Genomic DNA, 20,083 nt, shown 5'->3' with positions numbered 1-20,083 from the left:
AACTATTTTCTTTTGAATAAGTTTTGTTGTGAGTTTCCTGTGCGTCTGACATCAAGTCAAATCTCACAACTCCTTTCACCTGCAAAATGCAGGGCGAGGGACATACTTTTTCTGAGCAGGGAGAGGGCCTGGATTGGGACCTCTCCCAGGGCGACGGCGCGAGTGCCGGCCCGCACAGCTCGGGCATGATGCGGGCAATCTCGGGGACAACCCCGGGGCCCGAGGAATTTTTGGAACGACACGTCACCCAGCGCAGGCGATTGTCAAAATACGACCGCCCTACTGGGGACGAGAGGTGGCCGGAGCACCTGGGACTGCCTAGCTACGCGCTGGAGCCTGTGGGTGAGACACAGGACTTGCAGTACAAGCTGGACAGGGTGACTAACTGGCTGCAGGATCTTTCGGGTCGGTTGGATCCGGAGGAGAAGCGCCGAACGCAACGCCTGCTGAAGGAAGTGCGTGGTGGTGGTGCGCACGATACCAGCCTGCGACGAGTGAGTGGTGGGCTTGCACTGCGGGAGCACGGCATGGCGGACACGCAAGCGGCAGCGGATGCTGAGGCGTTGGCCAGGGCCAGGGCGCAGCTGGAAATCGAGGCGGAGGCAGAGGCGCGAGCGAGAGAGCAACGCGAACAAGAAGGCGAGGGCGAGGAGCGAGAGGACGAAGGCGGCGCGGGCGGCGATGGAGCCGGAGGAGACGGCGCGGACGGAGGCGAGGACGCAGCGGCGGCGGCAGCAGCGGCGGCGGCAGCGGACGTTGCGGGAGCCGAGGCGGCGGCGGCAGCAGCGGCGCGCGAAGCGGCGCGAGCGGCAGCAGCGGCGCGCGAAGCGGCGCGAGCGGCAGCGCGAGCAGCGGAGGCAGCCCGGGTGGCGGAACGAGCAAGAGCGGCGGCGGGGAGAGGACGAGGCATCGGCCGCGGTGCAAGACCCCCAGCACCGGCCCCGGCACCGGCGGATTGGGGCCCGGGGCGCCTACCAGCCCACCTCCGGGGTGTGGAGATGCGGAGCACCTATAAATTCAAGGCTAAGTTTTCCGGAGACCCCTCCGATTTTCCTACGTTTCTGGTGCACCTCCAGGCCTACATGATGGAAATGGGGTTCACTTTCCAGGATGATGCTGAGAAAGTGCGCTTCGTGGGCCAAGCCCTAGAAGGCAAAGCAGCCAAGTGGTTTGTGGACTTGTACCGCTATCACCCCCAAGCCATTCGTGACTACAACCATTTCATGAGAGCCCTGCGCCAGATGTACGTGGAACCGTTCGAGCGAGAGACCGCGGAGAAGAAACTCAGGGCTCACCGACAAGGGAAGTTGTCAGTGGTCGAGTACGCCAGGGAGTTTAAAGAGCTGGCTTCCTCGGTGCCGGACTGGACGGAGCCCCAACGTGTGCTGTCGTTTGTGGGGGGCCTCAATCCTACTCTGGCAGACAAATGCCTCCTCCTGGAAGACCCGCTTACAGTCGAAGGTTGGGTCCAATTGGCTGGGGAGATGGAAAATCGATTGGAGCGAGCTTCGATGGTGCAAGTCCTGGCAGGCAAAACCGTGGCGAAAACTTCCACCCCGGCGAAAACCAAGCCCCGAGCCAAGTTGGAGCCGTCTGAGCGCTCCCGGCGCATGGAAAAAGGGCTGTGCTTGGGTTGTGGCCAAGCGGGGCACTTTCTCGCAAACTGCCCCTCAAAAGCAACAGCGACCCCGAGGGCCGTGAGCAGCGCCCCACCGAAAGCCCAGCCTGCCAAGAAACCCACTCCCAAGAAAAGTGCCAAGTCTCTCCTGGCGCCGGTGACTGCCGTGCCAGCAGTGGACGACTCGGAGGAGGGAAGCGGGCTGGAGGACGAGGATCAAGCCGAGGAGCAGTCGGGAAACGGGGACGGTCTGCTGTAAAGGCGCCCCGCCAGCAGGCCGCCAACAGGGGCAAACGCGTGGTGAGTGATTCCCCCTTACTACTCCTACCTGCCAAGCTCTCCAACCCCAAGTCGGGGAAAACAGTGGGAGTCCGGTGTATCGTGGACTCAGGGTGCACCCAATCCCTAGTGAGCCCAGCACTGGCCGAGACTTTGGGGGTGGGAAAGGTGCCGCTGAGGGAACCCTTGCCCATCACCCAATTGGATGGGAAATGTGCTCCCGGAGGGGAGGCCACGGCGAAAACGCGCCCAATGGACTTGGACATAAAAAAACATTGGGAGCAAATCCAGCCTTTGGTAGCCCCTCATTCTGCCTTCCCTTGTGTGTTAGGGTTGGATTGGCTGAAGGAACATGACCCCCTAGTGAAGTGGAAAGAAGGGACCGTGGACTTTACCTCTCCCGCCTGCGAGCAGCACGCTCGACCGCGGGATTCCCCACTGACGGGGGTTGTGGCCGCTTTGGGATCGGGGGGGACAGCGCTCCCTCCTGAGTATCGAGACTTTGCTGATGTGTTCGCGGAGGTAGAGTGCAACCAACTGCCCCCCCACCGTAAAACTGACTGTGCCATTGAATTAAAGAAAGGGGAACCACTCCCCAAAGCCAAACTTTATTCCATGAGCCCCCGGGAAATGGCGGAGCTTAGGGAATTTTTGGATAAGAACTTGGCGAGGGGTTTTATTAGACCGGCCACATCTTCATTGGCGGCCCCGGTCCTTTTTGTAAAAAAGAAGGACGGTTCGCTACGTTTGTGTACTGACTACCGTGGGTTGAATGCGGTCTCCACCTGCAATGCCTACCCGCTCCCCCTGATAAAAGACTTGTTGGGCCACTTGGGGAAGGCACGAATTTTTACAAAATTGGATTTGAGGGAAGCCTATTACCGAGTTCGGATCAAGAAGGGGCACGAATATCTAACGGCTTTTAACACCCCCCTGGGGCAATTTGAGTACACCGTAATGCCGTTCGGCCTCGCCGGCGCTCCGGGCGTGTTCATGAATATGATTAATGAAATTATGCATGATTTATTGTACCAAGGGGTGTTGGTTTACATTGATGATATTCTTGTGTATTCTGAGAATGTTGAGAGTCATGCTGATCTGGTACGCGAAGTGCTCAACCGCTTGCGAAAGCACCAATTGTTTGCTAAACTGTCTAAATGTGAGTTCCACCGCGATGCGGTGGAGTTTCTGGGGTTCCGTGTCTCCCAAGCGGGGATTGAGATGGACCCTGGCAAGGTGCGTGACTTGCTGGCTTGGGAACCTCCCCGCACCAGGAAGCAACTGCAAAGTTTCTTAGGGTTCGCTAATTTTTACAGGACTTTCATCCCCAATTTTGCCAAAGTGGCGCTGCCCCTCACTGACTTGTTGAAAACCAAACAAGGGGGAAAAACGGCGAGCCGCCCGGGGACGCCCCTTCTGTGGACTCCCCCCTGTCAAAACGCATTCGACAAACTAAAGTTATTGTTTACGTCCGAACCCGTACTGGCCCATGCTGACCCTTCTAAGCAATTTACTGTACAAGTAGACTCCTCGGACGTAGCAATGGGGGCCGTGATCCTCCAAGAGGGGGAGGACGGAAAGTTACACCCGCTGGCCTATCTGTCAAAGAAATTCTCAGGGGCAGAGCGAAATTGGGCAATTTGGGAAAAAGAGGCGGCTGCAGTAAAATTGGCCCTTTCCACCTGGAGGCATTGGCTAGAAGGATCCGCGATCCCATTTGTAGTCTGGACGGATCATAAAAACCTTCAGGCACTTAAGCAGCCCCGATCGCTTTCCGCCAAGCAAATGAGATGGGCAGAGTTTTTCGCCCGTTTCAACTTCTCCCTAAAGCATCTGCCGGGTAAAATGAACTTTTTGGCAGATGCATTATCGCGCCTGCCCCAGTACAACAGCAAACGAGACCCATTGGTGGACACCGTTTTCACTCCCGCCCAACTAGGGATGGCCGCTGTGACGCGCAGCCACGTAAAGACTGATACGCCCATCCCAGGGGGCTGGGTCCAGAAGGAGATGTCACAAGATCCGGAGTTTTGCTCCCTCCGCCCTGATCTGACTGAGAAGGGGGGGCTCTTTTTTAAGGGCGAGAGACTCTTTGTTCCTGTGGCGGCCAGGGGAAAAGTTTTGAAACTTTGCCACGACGCAAAAACTGCTGGACACTTTGGTTTTGTAAAAACTTTGCACCTAGTCAGGAGACAATATTGGTGGCCGTCCCTGCGCAAAGATGTGGAGAAATATGTGCAGGGATGCCCTATTTGTATTGCCTCAAAACCGGTTGGAGGCAAGAAAAAGGGGCTATTGCAACCACAGCCCACCCCCTCTCGTCCATGGACAGATGTCACTATGGACTTTATTACGGACCTCCCTCCCAGCCATGGGAACACCGTTATATGGGTGGTAGTGGATGCTTTTTCCAAACAGGCTCACTTCATTCCCTGCACGGGGGTGCCTTCAGCACCAAAATTGGCTTCTCTTTTCATTGAACACGTGGTACGTCTGCACGGGATCCCGACACGTGTCCTGACGGATCGGGGCCCCCAGTTCGTTTCTAAGTTTTGGAGGGAACTCCTGAGACTTTTGGGGGTGGAGCAAGCCCTCACTTCAGGCTATCACCCTGAATCAAATGGCCAGACCGAAAGGGTAAACCAGATCCTGGAACAGTACTTACGTTGTTTCATCAATCACCAGCAGGACAATTGGGTCTCTTTATTACCGATGGCTGAATTTGCCTACAACAATGGGGTTCACGCCTCAACTGGGGTATCACCTTTCAAAGTAGTGTATGGGACTGATTTAGCAACAGCCCCCACCTGGGAGCTCCACTCCACTGAGGCTCCTGACATAAATAAATGGGCAGCCACCATCAGTACAGGTTGGCCAGAAGTTGTAGCTAGCCTCAAGGAGGCAAAACAAGCCTATAAAGCTCAAGCGGATAAGAAAAGAGTACCTGCACCTGACTGGAAAGTGGGAGACCTGGCCTATTTGTCTACTAAGAACCTGAGGTGCCAACAGAAGTCAAAGAAACTTGGCCCTAAATACGTGGGGCCATTTAAAGTGATAAAACTGATTAATACTGTGACTGTTGAGCTAGCTTTACCAAAGACTTATAGGAATGTGCATCCGGTTTTTCATTCCAGCCTGCTGCGGAGAGCTCCGGTCCCTGACGAGTGGCACCCTCCTCCAGACCAGCCTGTGCCAATTTTCATCGATAAAGACACCCACTATGAAGTCAACCAAATTTTAGACTCTCGTTTGCACAAGGGTCGCCTTCAATATCTGGTCGATTGGAAAGATTTCCCCTCGGGGGACAAAGAGTGGGTGGAGGCAAGGAATGTGAAGGCACCCCGCCTCCTCCGGGCTTTCCATCGGGCATTCCCGGATTGTCCTCGCCCAGTAGATGCCGGCTAGATGGAGGAGTGAAGTTAGTTTTAATGCGGAGGGATGTCAGGATTGTAGAATCTCTGTCATAAATTAGCCTGAGTTCCTCCATGTCAGTTATACTGCTTAATTGAACCTGGCGCCTGCTAGCCCCGGCCTTGTAGTTTGTAGCAATAAAATAGAATAGTGATGTTATTCTAACCTTATCTTGTTATGGGCACACAGGGTTGTTGTCAATTCTCTCAAGGATGTGAGTTTGGAATCCTGTTGTTGTTTCACATATGTCTTTTCTCACTAACCCCCCTCCTTGGGAACTGTCAAGTTTTGGGCGGGAGAAATGTATTGATAAGCTGAGGCAAATCTGGCTTCGAGTCAGATTTGACTTTCAGTCCAATGCGTATAGTGCTAATCAATAAAACTATTTTCTTTTGAATAAGTTTTGTTGTGAGTTTCCTGTGCGTCTGACACAGGAGGCTGGACTGGAGGGACCCCTGGTCTGATCCAGCAGGGCTCTCCTGATGTCCTTAGGAAGGCCTCGGCCTCTCTGCCCTGTTGCTGGCCCTCCAGAGGAACTGGATGGCCCCTGGGTAGACGGGAGGCTGGACTGGAGGGGACCCTCCCTGGCCTGACCCAGCAGGGCTCTTCTGAGGTCCTTATCAGGGGAAGGCCTCGGCCTCTCTGCCCTGTGGCTGGCCCTGCAGAGGAACTGGTTGGCCACTGTGTGAGACAGGAGGCTGGACTGGAGGGACCCTCCCTGACCTGACCCAGCAGGGCTCCTCTGAGGGTCTTCTCAGGGGAAGGCCTCGGCCTCTCTGCCCTGTGGCTGGCCCTGCAGAGGAACTGGCTGGCCCCTGGGTGAGACGGGAGGCTGGACTGGAGGGACCCTCCCTGGTCTGACCCAGCAGGGCTCTTCTGAGGGTCTTCTCAGGGGAAGGCCTCGGCCTCTCTGCCCTGTGGCTGGCCCTGCAGAGGAGCTGGCTGGCCCCTGGGTGAGACGGGAGGCTGGACTGGAGGGACCCTCCCTGGTCTGACCCAGCAGGGCTCTTCTGAGGGTTTCATCAGGGGAAGGCCTCGGCCTCTCTGCCCTGTGGCTGGACCTGCAGAGGAACTGGCTGGCCCCTGGGTGAGACGGGAGGCTGGACTGGAGGGGACCCTCCCTGGCCTGACCCAGCAGGGCTCTTCTGAGGGTCTTCTCAGGGGAAGGCCTCGGCCTCTCTGCCCTGTGGCTGGCCCTGCAGAGGAACTGGCTGGCCCCTGGGTGAGGCGGGAGGCTGGACTGGATGGGCCCTCCCTGGCCTGACCCAGCAGGGCTCTTCTGAGGGTCTTCTCAGGGGAAGGCCTCGGCCTCTCTGCCCTGTGGCTGGCCCTGCAGAGGAACTGGCTGGCCCCTGGGTGAGGCGGGAGGCTGGACTGGAGGGGACCCTCCCTGGCCTGACCCAGCAGGGCTCTTCTGAGGGTCTTCTCAGGGGAAGGCCTCGGCCTCTCTGCCCTGTGGCTGGCCCTGCAGAGGAACTGGCTGGCCCCTGGGTGAGACGGGAGGCTGGACTAGATGGACCTCTGGTTTGATCCAGCAGGGCTCTTGTCACAAACATGAAGCACCTCAGAGCCTCAAGAGAAGTTTTTTGCACGGGATGTTGTTTGAAAAAAGCCTCGTCTAATATTCCCTCGGGTTCACGGAAGTGTTTCTGCGGTTCTTTAGACCAGGAAATACCTTCTAATTATGAGGCACTGGTGCTCATCTGCTTAATTGTCCTTTCATTCTAAGCATGACGTACCATCAGCGGCAGGAAAGACTTTCATTGCTGTGTTCCAAGGAAGTGTACTGGCTGAGCCGCATCCCACAGGGAACGCTGGGCAAGATCGCAAGTCAAGTTTCATTCTGCCTACCGGGAATGTGTTTCCACTCGGATTCAGGAGGCTCTTAGAGAGTCACAAACTGCAAACATGATCTTGAGACGGGAGGATGAGCAGATAGCCGGTGTGGGATTTCAATTGGGCCTCAGGCCTGCCCACTGGAGTGGACCATTTTAAGTCACCAGCAAGAGATGTAGAACTTGGGGGGTGCGAGCTTTGTGGCCTATCGTGCTCAATCTGAAACACCTTCCAAATTCCTAGAATCATAGAGTTGGAAGGGGCCATGCAGGCCATCTAGTCCAACCCCCTGCTCAACGCAGGATCAGCCCTAAGCATCCTAAAGCATCCAAGAAAAGTGTGTCTCCAGCCTTTGCTTGAAGACTGCCAGTGAGGGGGAGCTCACCACCTCCTTAGGCAGCCTATTCCACTGCTGAACTACTCTGACTGTGAAAAACTTTTTCCTGATATCTGGCCTATATCGTTGTACTTGTAGTTTAAACCCATCACTGCGTGTCCTCTCCTCTGCAGCCAACGGAAACAGCATCCTGCCCTCCTCCAAGTGACAACCTTTCAAATACTTAAAGAGGGCTATCATGTCCCCTCTCAGCCTCCTTTTCTCCAGGCTGAACATTCCCAAGTCCCTCAACCTATCTTCGTAGGGCTTGGTCCCTTGGGTCCCTTGAATCAAACCTGGATCTCCAGATTAGAGGCTCTTAACCTCGGCACCCCACTTTAACATCCTTGCCTCAGGTTTGTGGTTCTCCTGTATCCTACCTTCTGTATCCTACCCAGTCTTAGCTTTGGGGAATTCCTGCAGATTTAGAGCCACTACCTGAAAAGGGCAGAACTTGTTAGAGGGAGGAAGGTCAGCCATGACGTTATCTCTATGGTATATCATAGAGTAGGGGTAGTCAAACTGCGGCCCTCCAGATATCCATGGACTACAATTCCCAGGAGCCCCTGCCAGCATTCGCTGGCAGGGGGCTCCTGGGAATTGTAGTCCATGGACATCTGGAGGGCCGCAGTTTGACTACCCCTGTCATAGAGTATACCCTCAGAAGCTGCCCCTTCTTCCAGGAAGATGATTTCAGCAGGCAGCCCTGTTGGGCGGTAACTGAAGAGCAGGATCTGAGTTCAGGGGAGTCGACAAGTCTTTTGAGGGCAAAAGATTTCGTGAGTCAAAGCTTGTCTCCGTGACCCACAAGACAAGAACTAATGTGCACGCAATGAAATGAATAAGCATTCGGCTTAGAAGAGAGATTTAAAAGGCTGCCACGTGGAGTTTTGACACTTTCTGCCTTAACCTTCATCAGTGGCTGTTTCCAGCCTGCACTCTTTCATGCCGGTAGTGTGGTGTCATCTGTATAGCTGATCTAGTAATGCTCCTTCCACAAATTTTCATTCCGCCTTCATCTAAATCTAATTAAGCTTTCCTTATGATATGTTCTGCATACAGGCAGAACAGACGGGGAGATAAAATAAAATCCCCATCCTTAGGAATTTTTAAGCAGAGGCTGGAGAGCCATCTGACAGACAGGCTGATCCTGTGAAGGTTCAAGGGGGTGGCAGGTGACAGTGGGTGAGCGAGAGGATTGTGAGTGGCCTGCCTAGTGCAGGGGGTTGGGCTAGATGACCCCGGAGGTCCCTTCCAACTCTATGATTCTATGGGATCAAATTAATCCAAAGGAAATTCCGTCTAAACATCCAGAAGATGTTCCTGACAGTGAGAGCATTTTCTCAGTGGAACAGGCTTCCTCGGGAGGTGGTGGGTTCTCCGTCTTTGGAGATTTTAAAACAGAGGCTGGAGAGCCATCTGATGGAGAGGCTGATTCTGTGAAGGCTCAAGGGAGTGGCAGGTGACAGTGGAGGAGCGAGAGTGTTGTGAGTGTCCTGCATAGTATAGGGCACGGGTAGTCAAAATGTGGCCCTCCAGATGTCCATGGACTACAATTCCCATGAGAGACAGGGACTGACAGGGGCTCCTGGGAATTGTAGTCCATGGACATCTGGAGGGCCGCAGTTTGACTACCCCTGGTGTAGGGAGTCGGACTAGATGACCCAGGAGGACCCTTCCAACTCTATGACTCTATGATTCTAAAATACATCCTTGTCTGACAACTCTGGCAATTGGAAACTTGCTCCCTCTCCTGTTCTGAGACGGCCGCCTCCTGCCCAAAGTACTGGTTGCGCATCAGATGTTGTGGCACACTCATTTCTTTTCAAACAGACCATAACTTTTCAAAAGCTCTGCAGTAATCTATGAAACACAGGCTGGTTTTCTTCTGAAGCTTTCTCATATGCTCCAGAAGGCAGTTAGCATTGCATAAATACAGGGAGGGGACCGGGGGGGGGGGGCGACAGACATGCTTATCCAGAGCTCTCAGCTTGCTTCCCCTGTCTGGCTCTGTCTCTTGCCTGTGCCGAACACAATTCAGCTTTTAGAAGCCACAAGAGAATCCACAGGTTCCTCATACCAGCATCCTTCTGAGGTTTTCTGTCCAGAACAATATCTTACTGCTCTCCACCCAGCAGTCCATCAAAACACTTCCCTGTTCTCCCATTTACACAGAAATAGGAAAGCGTTTTCAAGCTATAGGACGGGGAGGGGAGGGGAGGGGAGGGGAGGGGAGGGGAGGGGAGGGGAGGGGAGGGGAGGGGAGGGGAGGGGAGGGGAGGGGAGGGGAGGGGGGGGAACTCACCGTTCTTTCAGCTTTTGGGAGCCGTAAGGTGCTTTGTGGTTTACGTTCTGCAACAAGATAAGCAGAGAAGTGAGTGAGTGAAACGGGAGACGTATAAATTATGCTGAAAAAGCAATGAACCCCCTTTGGGGGCTGAAGAAATCCCAGGGGGCTTCCAATAAGGCACAGGGGCTGAGGAATCAGAACTGTGTACAGCTGATGACTATAAACATGGGACCAGGTCCTGAAAACTCAATGCTGGTCCCTCGAAACATAGAGCAGGAAGGGGCATCAAGGGACATCTAGTCCAACCCCTGCACAAGGCAGGAAATTCAAAAATGCCCTCCATCTCCCAACCCCAGTGACCACTGATCTATGCCCAGAGGAAGCAAGACCCCCCCCCCCAAAAAAATCTCCGGGATCCCTGGACCAATCTGGCCTGGAGGAAAATTCCTTCCTGCTTCCAGAGGGGGGACTAGCACTGCCCTGAGCACCCAAGAAAGGGCCACGAAAGCCAAGCCCCAGCTTTTCCCTTCCTGCCCTCCCAGCCAAGTCCACAGTCTAAATTGGCACTGCTGTCTAATGGCCATCCCGACTCTGCTTGGACACCTCCAAAAAAGAGGAGCTCACCACCTCCTGAGGAAGCCTGTTCCACCGAGGGATTGCCCTGTCTGGAAGTCAAAATCTCTTTTGGTTTAATTTCAGACTTGCTGGTTCTGGTCTGACCTCAGGGGGCAACAGAAAACAACTCTGCTCCATCCTTTACAGCAGGGGTAGTCAACCTGTGGTCCTCCAGATGTTCATGGGCTACAATTCCCATGAGCCCCTGCCAGCATTTGCTGGCAGGGGCTCATGGGAATTGTAGTCCATGAACATCTGGAGGGCCACAGGTTGACTACCCCTGCTTTATAGGACAGTCCCTTCAAACAGTTGGAGATCTTGGCAACAGGAGATGCAGAGACTGACAAATCAGAACTGTCCCTCCAGCTCTGTGTGGACCTGGGGACTGATTCTCATGCCTAGAGAGGAGGACAGTTTGTCCCAGCCCTGCTCCCATGATCACTCAGCTGACATTGAAAGGTGACAAGGTGATCTCTGGCAGTAGGAAAAAGCAAGAACCCAGGAGCACCTTAGAAAGCAACAAAGTTTGTGGTGGGAAGGAAGAGACCACCTGACGGAGTCTTCAAGTGTTGTACGGTCGCCTTCCTCTACCCGCAACAGACGCCCTCTGAGGGAGATGGGGCCTAGAGAGCTCTGAGAGAACTGCTCTGTGAGAACAGTTCCATCAGGACTGCGACTAGCCCCACGGTCAACCAGCCGGCTGCATGCGGAGGAGGAATGGGGAATCCAACCCGGCTTGCCAGATGAGATGCCGCCGCTCTTAACCACGACACCAAGCTGGCTCTCTTTTGGGGAACGGAACCATGACTCCTGAAAGCCCCTCCCCGGCCCCAAATTTTGTTAGTCTGTACAGTGTTCCTGGACTCTTGCACTTTTCTCCTGCTACAGCCAGGCACGTGGCTAACCATCTTGATCTCTCCCCATGAAAGATGATCTCTGTGTGTGTTTTCCTTCTCTCTCTTTTCATGCTCATCTGCATTCAACCAGCCACGCTAGGCCAACAGACTCAGGGCGGGTTTCCTCTCTTTCTTCCTGGAGGCGGCCGTGAAATTGGGGCCACAGAGCCCGGGAATGGGAAGGCAGGTGCCGCTGGGAGAGGAGCAGAGGTGGCATCAGCAGCTTGCGATGTGCTTGCCGGCCAACCTGCTTTAAATTTTAAATCATCCCCTGCTCTTGACATGCTGTCACCTCCCTCTGAGTGCTTCAAAATATCTTCATTGAGGTGACACAACATGTACATTTAATTATCTAATTAATTTATCAGCCGGCTGAAAGTCAGTCAGTTAATTGGCTGGGGGGCAGGAAATGTACTTTGTTGGCAGCAACGGCTGCTTATCCATCTTAGAATCCGCAGCTATGCAAATAAAACTTATATGAAGGATGCATTTCACACAGCCAGCCGGATCTGAGATCCAGGATTCCTGTGCAAGTGCAGAGGAGAAAATTTGGAGCAGGGCCCCATGCAACCAGAGAGCCAGTTTGGTGTAGTGGTTAGGAATGCGGACTTCTAATCTGGCATGCCAGGTTCGATTCTGCGCTCCCCCACATGCAACCAGCTGGGTGACCTTGGGCTCGCCACGGCACTGATAAAACTGTTCTGACCGGGCAGTGATATCAGGGCTCTCTCAGCCTCACCCACCCCACAGGGTGTCTGTTGTGGGGAGAGGAAAGGGAAGGCGACTGGAAGCCGCTTTGAGCCTCCTTCGGGTAGAGAAAGGCGGCATCTAAGAACCAACTCTTCTTCTTCTTCAGTAATCTCAGGGCTCTCTCAGCCTCCCCTCCCTCACAGGGTGTCTGTTGTGGGGAGAGGAATGGGAAGGCGACTGGAAGCCGCTTTGAGCCTCCTTCGGGTAGAGAAAAGCAGCATCTAAGAACCAACTCTTCTTCTTCTTCAGTAATCTCAGGGCTCTCTCAGCCTCACCCACCCCACAGGGTGTCTGTTGTGGGGAGAGGAAAGGGAAGGCGACTGGAAGCCGCTCTGAGACTCCTTCGGGTAGAGAAAAGCGGCATATAAGAATCAACTCTCCTTCTTCTTCAGTAATATCGGGGCTCTCTCAGCCTCCCCTCCCTCACAGGGTGTCTGTTGTGGGGAGAGGAAAGGGAAGGCGACTGTAAGCCCCTTTGAGCCTCCTTCGGGTAGGGAAAAGTGGCATATAAGAATCAACTCTTCTTCTTCTTCTTCAGTAATCTCAGGGCTCTCTCAGCCTCCCTCCATCACAGGGGGTCTGTTGTGGGGAGAGGGAAGGGAAGGTGACTATAAGCCACTTTGCGACTCCTTCGGGTAGAGAAAAGCGGCATATAAGAACCAACTCTTCTTCTTCTTCTTCTTCTTCTTTTTCCTATGCCATTCCCCTAGGCCCTGAACTAGATGGTCCAGGTATGTTTCCAGCCTGACTGGACAACCTAGTTCTCCTCTTTGTAGTCCCTGACGGCCACCAGGACACACACACACACACACACCCTCTTCTGTTCCTTTCCCCACAAAACATCCAGATGGTGCGCTGCTGGAGCTCTTTAGATGTGGACCCCATTGCTCCAGGTAGGAAGGAATTCTCCAGAGAACCACTACCGAGAAGGCAAAAAGGAAAGGCCAGAGGAAGAAGTAACTGAGGGAAGGGGGTGAGACAGGTTTATGCCTGGGATGGAGAAAGGAAAGAGAGATCGTTCTCCTTTTCCTATCGCACGAGAATTCAGAAAGACCCAGTGAGGTAGAGGATAAATAGATTATACAGATTCATACATTTAGCCTTCACGGAAGGGCAGTATATAAATAAATAAAGGGCAGTATATTATAAATGGGGGACTGCAGATGGGGACTGCAGCAAAGAAATTAAAAGACGCTTGCTCCTGGGCAGGAAAGCTATGGCAAATCTAGACAGCATCCTAAAAAGCAGAGACATCACCCTGCAAACAAAAGTGCATTTAGTCAAGGCTATGGTCTTCCCCGTTGCAATGTATGGCTGCGAAAGTTGGACCATAAGGAAGGCCGAGCGTCAAAGAATTGAGGCTTTTGAACTCTGGTGCTGGAGAAGACTCTTGCGAGTCCCTTGGACTGCAAGGCGAACAAACCGGTCAGTCCTAGAGGAGATCAGCCCTGCCTGCTCCTTAGAAGGCCAGATCCTGAAGATGAAACTGAAATACTTTGGCCACCTCATGAGAAGGAAGGACTCCCTGGAGAAGAGCCTAATGCTGGGAGCAATGGAGGGCAAAAGAAGAAGGGGACGACAGAGAATGAGGTGGCTGGATGGAGTCACGGAAGCAGTCAGTGCAAACTTAAATGGACTCTGGGGAATGGTAGAGGACAGGAGGGCCTGGAGGATCATTGTCCATGGGGTTGTGATGGGTCGGACACAGCTTCGCACCTTACAACATTATAAATATAAATGAAACATATAAATGATTCTGTGAAGGCTCAAGGGGGTGGCAGGTGACAGTGGATGAGCAAGAGGGTTGTGAGTGTCCTGCACAGTGCGGGGGGTTGGACTAGATGACCCAGGAGGTACCTTCCCACTCTATTATTCTATGATTCAATGATTCTAAATCAGAGCCTTAGTCCATCAAGTAGGGGCCACTCTAATCAGCAACAGCTCTCCAGGGTCCCAGGTGAAGAAGGGTCCTTTGCTTCACCTTCTGCCCGGTCCCTTTTAAGTGGAGGGGACTAAACTTGTGATCTTCTGCATGCAAAGCGGAGTCTCTGCCACTGACCCACAGCCCTCCCCAACAGACCGACCTTTGCACAGAACAAAGGAAGTGCTCGTGCAGGACTGCAGGGCCAGTGGGTGTCGGGATGACCTTCAATGGCTGTGACAGGTGCTTAGACCAATTCATGGAGGAGACATCAATAGCTACTGCCTATGGCCACTGAAGTAAGGCCCTAAGTTGACATTGCTGTGAAGCAGCATCTAAGGAAGGCCTTGGCCTCCATGTCCTGCTTGCTTATCCCTCTGGAGCCCCTGAGCGCCCACCGTGTGAGACAGGATGCTGTACGGACAGGGTCACAGAATCCTAGAGGAGGAAGGGGCCATACAGGCCATCTCGTCCAACCCTCTGCTGAAGGCAGGACCAGTCTGAAGCTTCCCTGGACGACAGTTCCGCAGGGCCTGCAAACGGGAGCTCCTCCGCCAGGCATTTGGTTGAGGCCGACCCAAACCATCGCTTCCAATTGGCCCCCAAGCTCCCCCCACCCCAATACTGCTACTGCCATGAATCTGCTCGACCCACTGGGTCCCAGTAAGAGGTGAGCTGAGGCTCTTTTGAAGTTCCATCATTCTCTAATGTTATTGCTGTTGTCATGTTATTGCTGTTATCACCTGTTGTTACCATAGGTTATCTGTATCTTTTTCCTGTTTCCTGTAAACTGCCCTGAGCCTTTGGGGAGGGTGGTATATAAAGGTAAAGGTATCCCCTGTGCAAGCACCGAGTCATGTCTGACCCTTGGGGTGACGCCCTCCAACGTTTTCTTGGCAGACTCAATACGGGGTGGTTTGCCAGTGCCTTCCCCAGTCATGACCGTTTACCCCCCAGCAAGCTGGGTACTCATTTTACCGACCTCGGAAGGATGGAAGGCTGAGTCAACCTTGAGCCGGCTGCTGGGATCGAACTCCCAGCCTCATGGGCAAAGCTTTCAGACGGCTGCCTTACCACTCTGCGCCACAAGAGGCTCTTAGGGTGGTATATAAATTTAGTTAAATAAAATAAATAAATAAATAAACAGGGTGGTCTAGACTAGAGACCACTGGTCTAACCAGCAGGCATGTCCTATATTCTGAAGCAGCAAGCAATGACTCACAAAAGTTCCTGCACTGCCAAAAATATTGTTACCTCTTTAAGGAGCTCCTGGACTCTAGCTCTTATATACTGCTATGGAAAGACCCACACGGCTACCCATCCTGATCTTTCTTCCAAGAAGTGAGCAGGGACCCACAGAAGCTCCTCTCCTGCCACAATCTTTGTTAAGTCATAGAATCATAGAGTTGGAAGGGGCCATAGAGGCCATCTAGTCCAACCCCCTGCTCAACGCAGGATCAGCCCTAAGCATCCTAAAGCATCCAAGAAAAGTGTGTATCCAACCTTTGCTTGAAGACTGCCAGTGAGGGGGAGCTCACCACCTCCTTAGGCAGCCTATTCCACTGCTGAACTACTCTGACTGTGAAAATTCTTTTCCTGATATCTAGCCTATATCGTTGTACTTGAAGTTTAAACCCATTACTGCGTGTCCTCTCCTCTGCAGCCAGCAGAAACAGCATCCTGCCCTCCTCCAAGTGACAACCTTTCAAATACTTAAAGAGGGCTGTCATGTCCCCTCTCAACCTCCTTTTCTCCAGGCTGAACATTCCCAAGTCCCTCAACGTCTCTTCATAGGGCTTGTTCCCTTGGCCCCAGATCATCTTTGTCGCTCTCCTCTGTACCCTTTCAAGTCTTGAAGGTGCTACTAGACTCTACTGGCTACTCAACCTGATCTGTATTCTTATATTCACTTTCCCCTTGGCCAGTGCGGGTCAGCTGGGTCTCCCATGCAAGGCAAGCATCTCCAACTTACCAGAATGAGAATCTGACCAAGCCAAGGAAAAGTGAGAAGAAGGGCAGGCACCAGACTAAAGAAAAGTCCTGCCTGGGGTCAAAACCTGGGTGAATCTGGAGGCAGAAAACAAGCAATGCAGAGCTGGGGACCAGGGAGACAAGGTGGAGAAAGATGGGGTCATAGAGGACCCTGAATACAGGCCGGAGGGCCAATCCTGCCCCCTGGAACTTTCTAAAGCAGTAGCTAAGAGCCAGAAGCACAAGAATCAGAGGGCAGGCCGGCCTTCTCCACCCCCTCTATCCTTCAACTATGGCATGCAAAGGTCACATCGACACAACAGCGTGCTTGGAAGGGCTCCAGCCTACGCGTGCATTTCTTCTCCCCTCAATCTCCTGCTTCTATTGTGCGAACATCACTCTTTCTGAACATCCAAACGGCAATATTTTTGCGACCGGGAAGAGATTAAATTCCCCCCCGCCACCAGATTGTATATTTCTGTGTGTGACAGTGATGGCTGTACAAAACGTGTTTGTTACCGACGCCCACGCAATGTTTGTCGGCTCATGTGTGCTGAATTTTCGAAACATTCTTTGGTGAACGTTTCAGGGGTGGACAAAACGATCCAAAGGAACGTGATCTGCAAAATGTGAACGGCGGGATTCTTAAAGAGATCGACTGATCGGTCCATGAGGCTAGGCCAGCCTTCCTCAACTTTTTTACCCTTGAGAAATCCCTGGAACATTCTTCAGACTTAAAGAAACCCCAGAAGGGGCACGATTGTGCAGAATGTGGTTGGGAAGCAGAGCTGTGGACACGCCCACTTAGGCTCCTCCCCTTCCCACCAACCCAGACCCATCATTGGCCATTTTGGGAGGGGGGGGAAATGGGTTCACATGACCATATATGGTCATAACACCTGACAAATGTTTAAAATATATTAAAATTAAATTACCACCCACTTCCAGGGCTGTCATGTAACCCTGGTTGTGAAAGTCTGCTCTAGGCAGAGGCCTCTTTCTCATTAGACTTGATGAGTCTCATATCACGAATCTCCATTTGCATTTTACAGAGAAGGAGTAGACCTGCAATATTAAGCAGTCTGTGAGAACAGCCCTGGACTGGGTTGTCAGGCCCAAGCTTATCAGATCTTGGAAGCTAAGCAATGTTAACGTTGTCTGGTATTTGGATGTGAGTCCGCCAGGGAAGTGCAGTGGGTGCGTTTTGAATCAATCAATTAATTATGTTGAGTGTTTATGACTTCACTCATTACTACACACCTGTGTGTGTGGATTTTTCTTTCTTTTTTTAAAAACCATTTCATTGTTATAGTGTTTTATGGCCAGTTTCTGGCTGGAGAGAAGAGTTTTTGGCTGATCTGGATTTTGCTACAAAAGCAAACCAATCCATGGGGCTTTGGTCCTGATCCGGAAGGGGAGCTCCTCCATGAGAAAAAAAGCAGAGCAACAAAGATGTCAATTATTGAGAAGCAATCTAACACAGTATATAAGTATACAGCAAATGTATTACAATGTTAAAGGAGAATAAGAAAGAAATCTGAATATTAATGTAGAAAGAACTGGAATTTGAAAAATAATATTTTTATTTTTAGTGAGAGAGATATAATGGTTTTTTATTTGATATATTAATGGTCGTAGTTAATATGTCACATTTGACATGTAGAGGCGATGCCGTTTGTCACATGCTGCAAATTGATGCTACAAATTGATAAGAATCAGTATTGTGAAGCTATCTAAAATTATATACATATATAGCAGATATTATGTTAAAGCAGAATAAGAATAAAACCTGAAAATTCATGCATAAGGAAGCGGAATTTGAATAATAATATAGTTATTTTTGAACTTTTTTAGTGTGAGATATATAAGTTTTTTATTAATTTGACATATGATGGTCATAGTTAAAATGTCACAGGTGACATGCAAGGGGGTGATGCGTTGTGTCACACCGTGTCCAAAGTAAGGATGAAAATTGATAACATAGTGATAAAACAATCTAATTAAGAAATCTTAATAAGGATTATTATAAAGATTATGAGGAAGGCAAGGGGAAAGAATTCCTTTTTGCCTGTTTGTTTTAGACACTCAACACTGCATAGACAAACAGAGGTTTATTCAGGGCGTTAGCTTTCCGAGTGCAAGCACTCTTTGTCACGCCCTGAATAAATCTTTGTTGGTCTTAAAGGTGTCCCTGGACTCTGATTTTATTGTGCTCCTTCAGACCAACACGGCGACCCATTTGAATCTAACACTGCATAGATTTTGGGATAATACGATTTGTTATATTATATGAAACCCCTACTCTCTTTTGTATCCGCCTCACATTTCTGTCTTTTTCCCCGAAAATTACATATCTATATCTTATATCTATTTCTAGGTATTATGTACTGAGTTATCTGTATTGTTCCCGTTTTATGCAAACCTCCTTTGGGGACAGTGGTATATAAATATAAATAAATTATACATAGATGCGTGGGTGGGTGGGTGGGTGGATGGATGGATGGATAGATAGATATTATATACCCAGATAGATAGATAGATAGATAGGTAGGTAGGTAGGTAGGTAGGTAGGTAGGTAGGTAGGTAGGTGGGTAGATAGATAGATATTATATACCCAGATAGATGATAGATAGATAGATAGATAGATAGATAGATAGATAGATAGATAGATAGATAGATAGATAGATAGATAGATAGATAGATAGATAGATATTATATACCCATATCTAAATCTATGTATGTACATTCTATTGTATACAAAAGAATCAGAGTTGGAGGGTACCTCCAGTCCAACCCCCTGCACAATGCAGGAAATCCCTACCTGCCCACCCACCGTGACCCCAATTTCATGCCCAAATGATCCCTCCCACCACCAAAAATCCCAGAATCCAGCCTGGCCTGGAGGGAGAAGATATATATCCATATACATAGGGGGAGAGAGAGAAAGAGAGAGACAGATCCAGGTATCCATCCACGGGTAGTCAAACTGCGGCCCTCCAGATGTCCATGGACTACAATTCCCATGAGCCCCTGCCAGCGAACGCTGGCAGGGGCTCATGGGAATTGTAGTCCATGGACATCTGGAGGACCCACGCACGTGTTTCTATCCAAATGGGCATGCAGGGACCCAAAGGCGTCAATCATGACCACGCGCCCCCTCCCCCCTGGGGGGGCGACCCCTCCCCTCCCCCTCCCCCTCCCCCACCTTGTTCTTGGCCATGGCGCCCCTCAGCCTCCAGCCGCCTCCGTCCGGCGCGTCCCGTCTCCATGGCAACCCGAGCAGGCCGCGGGGGCGGAGCCTTCCGAACGCGGGCGGGGTGGGCGGGGCTTCCCGGCGGGGCGGGGCTTGGGCTGCATTTCCCGCGCCGGCGCTTGGCCGCCTGCCGGGCTCTGCTCGCGCTGGGCGTCCGCGGTAACCTCCAGCCCGTTGGCCGTGGGCTGGCAAGAGGGCTGCCGAGCATGCACAGAGGGCTCGCTCACGCTGGGGCGGAGGTGCCGCTGCAGGTCGGGCTTGCCTCCCCGGGCTCCTCTCCAGTCTGCAGAGCCCAGTTCTCATGGGGAAAGGGGGTGGTTCGCTGGATCTGGTCAAGGGGGACGCAGCAGCCCCAAACAGCCATCCTCTCCAGGGGAACTGAGCCCTGGAGTCTGGAATCATGAAGTTCGAAGGGATCTCCAAGAGCCATCTAGTCCAACCCCCTGCACAAGGCAGGAAAGCAGGTATAATTTCTGGAAATCTCCAGACCCCACCTGGAGGTTGGCAACCTTAGATAGGGGTGCCATCTTATGGGGAAATCCCTGCTGATTGGGGGAGGGGAGTTTGGGGAAAGTTGCCATTCTCCCCTCTGCAGGAGACCAGGCAGGAAAGAAGGTGCCGTTTTGGGGCCCAGTACCCAGGAAGGAGGAGGTGTTGGCCTCGGAGGTGTCCCCTTTGGGTGATGACCCAGGAAATGCCTCAAATCATGCAGCCAGAGCAGCAGCTGCCACACCCAGCTGCCACCTTTAGGTGACTCTTGGCCCAAGGAGGGGACGTGGCCGGATGACCAGGGTGCTGCTGCATGCCTGGCAGGGAGGAGCTCCTTCTCAGGGGTCTCTGCAGGGGCAGGTGGGCCATTCAAGGGGT

General features: G+C 52.2%; 1 protein-coding gene across 2 annotated transcripts in view; it reads right to left on the bottom strand.

The window, feature by feature from the left end:
- The window catches only part of TTLL9 (tubulin tyrosine ligase like 9), a 37,395-nt gene extending 18,131 nt beyond the window's left edge, over positions 1–19,264 (bottom strand). For both annotated transcript variants that reach the window (XM_077336055.1, XM_077336056.1), the window contains exons 1-2: positions 19,169–19,264; positions 9,826–9,872 (exon numbers count right to left, since the gene is read on the bottom strand). In XM_077336055.1, coding sequence (XP_077192170.1) covers positions 9,826–9,872; positions 19,169–19,183 — 62 coding nt within the window. In that variant the 5' untranslated portion in view covers positions 19,184–19,264. The remainder of the gene's footprint in view (positions 1–9,825; positions 9,873–19,168) is intronic.
- Positions 19,265–20,083: the final 819 nt, after the last annotated feature.

The sequence above is a fragment of the Paroedura picta genome, chromosome 4 (assembly GCF_049243985.1).
Source record: "Paroedura picta isolate Pp20150507F chromosome 4, Ppicta_v3.0, whole genome shotgun sequence".
In the NCBI taxonomy this organism is placed as follows: domain Eukaryota; kingdom Metazoa; phylum Chordata; class Lepidosauria; order Squamata; family Gekkonidae; genus Paroedura; species Paroedura picta.
This window is presented reverse-complemented; position numbering and strand designations above follow the sequence as displayed.